The sequence below is a fragment of the Notothenia coriiceps genome, unplaced genomic scaffold, assembly GCF_000735185.1.
Source record: "Notothenia coriiceps isolate Sejong01 unplaced genomic scaffold, NC01 NC01_scaffold00025451, whole genome shotgun sequence".
Lineage (NCBI taxonomy): Eukaryota > Metazoa > Chordata > Actinopteri > Perciformes > Nototheniidae > Notothenia > Notothenia coriiceps.
In genome coordinates, this window is record NW_011358152.1 from 1 (window position 1) to 6,825 (window position 6,825).

The 6,825-nt window shown below is 43.3% G+C and overlaps 1 protein-coding gene across 1 annotated transcript in view; it reads left to right on the forward strand.

The window, feature by feature from the left end:
* Positions 1-2,083: 2,083 nt before the first annotated feature.
* Positions 2,084-6,825, forward strand: part of tmem94 (transmembrane protein 94) — a gene marked incomplete at its 5' end in the record, with an annotated part of 14,774 nt that continues 10,032 nt past the window's right edge. Inside the window, 9 exons of the mRNA XM_010783584.1 lie at positions 2,084-2,203; positions 2,309-2,436; positions 2,968-3,104; positions 3,674-3,879; positions 4,301-4,452; positions 4,862-4,964; positions 5,055-5,141; positions 5,378-5,494; positions 6,646-6,702. Of these exons, the coding sequence (XP_010781886.1) occupies positions 2,084-2,203; positions 2,309-2,436; positions 2,968-3,104; positions 3,674-3,879; positions 4,301-4,452; positions 4,862-4,964; positions 5,055-5,141; positions 5,378-5,494; positions 6,646-6,702 (1,107 nt within the window). The remainder of the gene's footprint in view (positions 2,204-2,308; positions 2,437-2,967; positions 3,105-3,673; positions 3,880-4,300; positions 4,453-4,861; positions 4,965-5,054; positions 5,142-5,377; positions 5,495-6,645; positions 6,703-6,825) is intronic.

Consider the following 6,825-nt stretch of genomic DNA (forward strand, 5'->3'; position numbering starts at 1 on the left):
TGTTTGCGGCCTGCAGTAAACCAACCCAAAGCAGAAGAAGTGACGTCAGCGGCTTCATTTGCCTAATCCTCCCTGAGGGACTTATTCCGGTGTGAACGCGATCTGTACTTAGTTCATGAGAACTAAAGAGTTCTCATGAACTAAGTTCAGATTAACCTTTGTGGGAAAAGTACTGCGGTGTGAAAGCGCCTATTGTAGATGTTAAATCACCGATGTTACTTGCCTTTACATTTTAAGCGGGAAACTTTAAATAATGTGTCCCTCTGTTGCTTTGCTTTACTTAGTTGTAATTGTGTTTGTCAATCTGTCAGCCATCTTCTCTACTAATTCTCTTTCTATATCCTCTGTATGCAACCCTACATCATTGCAAAATGCGCTAAGCCTGCAAGAGAGGAAAATATTATAACCAGGCTTATACAGACCAGGTTGCCATTCTTCTTCACATCAAAAGAGCCCCCCCACACACACACACACACACACACACACACACACACACACACACACACACACACACACACACACACACACACACACACACACACACACACACACACACACACACACACACACACACACTATGAGTGATTGGCCACATTGAACCCCCCCTCACTGTAGTCTGGGTTTTGTTGCTTGGTACCCAAGCGGCTGCTGCACTGAGATGAACCGAGTGAGGCTGATAATGCCAGCGAGGCACACACTGTTTCTGAATGGAAGTCCAGCTGGCAGCAGCTCTGTGTTCTGCAGCCCACTGACCAGAGACATTCTGCAGGATCTCTCTCCTGACTGTAGACATGAGCAGGCTTCAGTTGGACTTTATTCACATCCTTAGAACTAGTTTCAGACATGTAATGAGTCTTGTCACGAAGCACGGCTGCCGTTGGATATTACCCTTGTAACCCATCAGCAGAAATCCAGATTTGAGTGAAGCGAAGCAGAGCATGGCAGTCATGGTGTTGAATGCAGGCAAAGGGATATTCCTCAGTGTAAAGCCTCTTACACAGCAAACTGACTGTTGTGTGTTTCTGTGTGTCTGAAGCTGAGCACATTCTCCTCAAGGCTAAACTAATGTAACAGGATGTGAGTGAAAGTGTCAGTCAGATGTGATTGTATGTTGTTCTAATGCTCATGATTTGTTGGTGAGGTTCATGGAGATCCTCCCTGGTTGTGAGCAGACTCTGCTTCACTAGTTTACTCTCGTTCACGTCTGTCTGGAGGATTTTGGTTCAGGCTTTGTTTCTCTTGGGAAATGGGGAGATATTTATAGCTTGCCTGTGTGGGATGTAGAGCTTGAGAGCTGAACTCTGTGTGCGTGTGTGTTTGGGCATTTTTATGATGTGTATGTCTTTGTGTTGGCGTATGCACAGGCCTTTTCAAAAACACACACATCCTCATAGTGACATGGAGAGTGGGAACAGTTTCTTTCCCACTAACACCAGATATAGCTTTACCACACATAAAGTATTCTCAAGGCAAAGATAAGTGTTCAAACCATCACTTTGATTGATCAATTCTCAGAAAAGGAATTGATAACAGCATTGATTTCAAATTGAAGCCATTTAGGGAAAGCGATGGATAATAATTTTTTCCTGCAATGATTTAAGCCAATATTTATTAATTTGACATAAGAAGTAAGATCTTAACAAAATAGTCTTCATTAATATAATGTTCCTGGTGGAGCCGTGTACTGCTGTCAGTGTGAGACACACACACACACACACACACACACACACACACACACACACACACACACACACACACACACACACACACACACACACACACACACACACATATTTGCTCTATAGAACGAAAACACAGAGAAAAAAAAAATCACTCTTTAATTTATTTCGCTCAATAGTGAGGGTCTGATTTAGAATCTGTCGACAATAGCAGGTTATCTTCATTTTTGAAAACTCTTAAAATGTTATGCATTTGCTTCAAAAGGTATCAAAAAGTCTTATCAAACGGTTCTGTATGTGATATAATACACCTATTACCGGCTCATAAATGGTCAAACTTCAAGCTTTGTAAGAATCGAATTGAACTCAAATGTGTGTGTGTGTGTGTGTGTGTGTGTTAGCAGGAGGAGGATGCGCTGCCTCTGGGTCTGTCTACGGGCCAGGCTCTGCTGAAGCTCCAGGACCAGCTGAGCAGCCTGCTGGAGCAGCACCAGAGGGCGGCACGCAGACGGGTCTCTGCCCAGGTACAGAAACACATTACAACCTACACGTTCATATCGGCAAATATCTTTCCTCCTAAAATGTGTTGAATTAGTTTCTTACCGCATCATCCCTAATGCTTTTCCTAGGAACAGTGGGTAAATAGCTTCCTTTACCATGGCAACCGTCACTCCTGTCTCCATTGGCCGGGAGCTGCCCTCACTCTACTGGTGGTGCTGGGACTCCTCTGTTGCCATGGCAGCCAGCCAAACGGCAGGTAGGTGCCCTCTTTTGGCTGACCCGTCCTGTTCTGGAACATCTATGATATTTCATGCACAGCAGCAATATCAATCTTTGTCCCATATTATGTTCATTATTTTGTTTCTGTTTCACTTTTAGCTACATGTTTTTATTCTTATTCTGTCAGAATGATCAAAACGACAAACTTTGCACAATTGATGACTACATGTTGCTCACTTGTGATGCTATTGATGTGAACAATGTGTCTACAGACGTTCTTATGAAAAGAATCATGTATAAACCATCAGCTACACACTAAATATGTATGTGACCTGATCAATACTGACTGGCCAATGAAACACCAATGACTTTGGATACATCTGCTTTAAGTGTATAAATGGTGGTTTCAAAGAGGGATCAATTCAAATTCCTTTTAGAATGTTTGCTGTAGCTTCACATTTACTTTTTATAATTGAGGATTCAAGTCTCTAAGTTTGCTGAACCTGGTAAAGACCGAAGCCTTGAATTTCTATTGAATTTGTCACACGTGGCATGTGCACCTCCACAGTTCTGGTATCGAGCTGGTGAACGCTGCCGCCCTGCTCCTTCTCTTCCTGCTCAACCTGCTGCTGGTGGGACGTCAGGAGCGGCTGAAGAGGACGGAGATGGTGCGCCGTCTCAAGGGCATCATCACACAGCTCAGCGGTGAGGCAACACCGGAAATATATATATCTGTTGCACTTCTGTTCTTCCCTTAACATGAGCCAGGAGGGTTTTACCTTAAAGTCTAAACATGTGGCTTATTAGGCTAAACTACTTTATACACTCTACCTTCAGCCCAAAGCATATTCATTTGCAGGAACTTACCCATTTAGAGAAATAGTTGAATGTATACATTTGATCTGCAATATTGTTATCGGGCTGATTTTGTATGTGAGTGAAAGCCACTGTCAGCTATGACACACCAGCTGTCCACTCTTGTTTAAACGTTCAACTTTTTCCGCATGCATAGTGCATGCATTGCATCATAGAGTAGTAAAAACAAATATTTTCCAGCCATCAGCACTGTCACTCAATTTAATATATAATCTTTGGTAGTACATTGTTGGACCGTGACGATTCTAGAAGCTGTCTGTAAATCAGTGAGCACATACTGACAGAACATAGGAGTATATGCACTTCTCCACAGTGTTTACATAATCACATTGATGTTAGTCACACTCCCCTCTTCCTCTCTCTAAATATGTTCTCTCTCTGTTCGCCTGCTCCTCCAGACTACCTGTCAGGGTGTGTGGGGGAGGTGCAGTGGTCTCCCTCTCAGTACCCCGATCTGTACACACCCTCATCCCCTTCGTGGTCCCTGCACTGGACCTACAGAGACTCCCAGCTGGTGAACCTGCCCATCAGTCTGCTGGTGGAGGGGGACGTCATCGCTCTCAGACCGGGCCAGGAGGCGTTCGCTTCCCTCAGAGGCATTAAGGTTAGTCTGTGCGTGGACTCACAGACATGTACATGCACACATGTGTTAAGATGCAGAGGAAGTCACATTTGGTACAGGAGGAAACTGCACATTATGGCCTCTCACAAGCTTCCTCCTCATTAGCCCTCTGGTCATATAGAGTCACCAATACAGTATAGCTTTTGACTATTCATAATTCAACTTGCAATACTCATTCATTAAAATGTTCAATTTTAAATCCCCAAATATAAACTGACATTACAACATAAAACATTTGAACATTTAAAAAAAGAGTTCATGCTACTATCTCTTAAACATGGTAACAACGGAGCAGTAAGAGTCACAGCATAGGAGTCACATTCAGCTCATGTATCGCCCTTAGTATCATTGACTCATCATCTCGTCTTAGATACTATGTCTAAATCTATTCCTCTCTCCTCAGGATGATGAGCACATTGTGTTGGAGCCAGGAGATTTGTTCCCCCCCTTCTCCCCTCCCCCTTCCCCACGTTCCACTGAGAAGAGAGGCCCTCAGAGCCCCCAGCAGCACCGCCTCTTCAGGGTGGTGCGGACTCCAGTACTGGACATAGTCAGGTAGGGAACCTGCCAGTCTGGGGCTGGGTGTTGAGAAGGCATTATGTGTTTTCTTTCTTTATTTGTTGTTATTCATAACTGGCAAGTGATTTAAAAGAATATATCTTCTCTGTGGGCCCCTTACGCATTGCTGTTAGAAGTTGATGTGACCTACACCAAAGACGACGACTGTATAAACATCATCAGAGTTAGTTTGACTTTTGTTTTGGACAAAGGCTTTGCAACACAATTAAAGCTCTATAATATCAGCTCTCTGACCAGTAAGAGTATACTGTTGAAATACAAATGCACCATAGTCAGTAAATCGAGGTATCATTGAGTCTTTAGATTCTTCAGAGTGGAAGTAAATGACAGCAACACCTAGAATATGTTAGCTCCTTATGAAAAATGATGTTTTCTTCCCCCACAGTAACAGTTTGGAGATGGCGTTGGCTCGACCAATCACAGTGCTGGATAATGAGAGGTTCACAGTGCAGTCGGTTATCACCAAGCATGTCTGTCCAGTGGTTCTGGTGAGCATACAACAGCAAGTCTCTAAATATGTATAGGAAACCACTTGTTGTCCAGATGTAAGTGAACTCACTGAATGACCTCTCCTCTAGGTGGCCTTCCTGCTGGTCAACACTGTCCGCTACTTTATTGATGCACCCAGCCTCACCCCCGCCTGCTTCAATTTCTTTCAACTTCAGGTACAATCATACCAAACTACAAATGTGTAGCTAACAACCACTGGAGTGTATAGAGCATGTCTTGTTTCACATTGTTTATAGACAAAGCCATACTGTTTATATTTGAATTATAATCAATTGAAGACAAATTCAGTTCTAAATGTTGGTAATGAATTAGAGATTTAGAATTGGTGGTTACAAAGGATGTATATGTGAAAGAGAGCGTTGTGTTCAGAGATGTGTCATTGTATGTGCAGTTGATGGGTGTCCTGCCCGTCCTGCCCCTGCTCTTCCCCGTCATGTGGGTGCTGCTGAACGCCTTCGGAGAGGCCAGGGTCCTCGCTGAGTTCAGCCGTGCATCTCCAGCTGGTCTGGTGAGACACACACACACACACACACACACACACACACACACACACACACACACACACACACACACACACACACACACGAGACTTACTTGTTGTACAGGTGGTGATCTGCATAATATGTGCACTGGCTGTGTTTCAGCAGCGTGCCAGCTTTGGTCTGGTTCATTTTCTTGCTTTTTTATTTGTTTGAATGATTTTCTTGTGAATGGGATGTGGAGAAAGTAGTGTACACCATTGTTTGACACTGTAACATAACATCTTGATTATTGTTATTATAATAATAGCTTTACTGGCCAATACTAGTGATGTTTAACCAATAATAATTCATGTTGGCCTCTGTGTTTTGCACTGATATAATGACTTAAAATACATATTAGGGAACCAGTACTGGTTATTTTTGTATAATGTTCCCAACTTCTAGGAATGCATTGTTCAGCACCAAAGTAACTACATTGCCTGTAGTTTTCAAATGTTTTTGTGCAAATGTTCCTCTCATTGAAGTTCCTTTGGCTTTAGTACAGAGAAAGCACATCTTTGTTATTGTCTTAATGTTAAATTACTTCATCAGAAGAAGAGGAGTGGTGCAGGAATGAGTTCTAAAACCCAGACATAAATCAGCATTTGACCACCCTCGTTTCCCTCCTCTCAAAGTCAATGGCTTCTGAATGGGTTTTTTGGTTATAAATAAGATCTGTGGTTGACACAAGCTGAAGAGATTTTAATGTTTTGTTTTACGACATCAAATCAACTCTAAATACCCCACTGATGAAGGTCTGAGGCCTCTATGTGACTAAATCAGACAACTCAACGTCATCACTCCAAACATTAGCCGCAATTAGCTTAGCATTGGTGATGCTCAGCCAGGTGCGATAGCTTTTAACTTCTGGTGATTGTATTTATTAAAGTAGTGTTAATATATGGAGATTATCCAGCTGAACAATATGCATGGGTGTCTTTGCCACATATCTTATTTTCTGCAATATTCTGTAATCCTTCCGATGTTAACTTCCAAAGCTCCGTTATCCCTGCACCACTCTGTTGGCACCTGTTGATTCAGAAGACGTGACAGTGGTCAGCCTAACCCTAACTCACACACAGAGGACACACAGCCAGGCCTCCCTCTGTGTTTTAACTAGACTCTTCTCTCGCCCCAGCTTGCTAAGTTCTCTGAGGACACTCTAAGCAGCTACACCGAAGTGGTTTCCTCCCAGGTATAACCCCTCGCTGTCTCACCCCCCTCCTCCACTCGCTTGGCTCCTGACTCCACCTGAACCTGCCTGTCTTTATGCGCTTGCTGTCTGAGCCCTTTGCAACTCCCTCTCTGGACCCCCCCC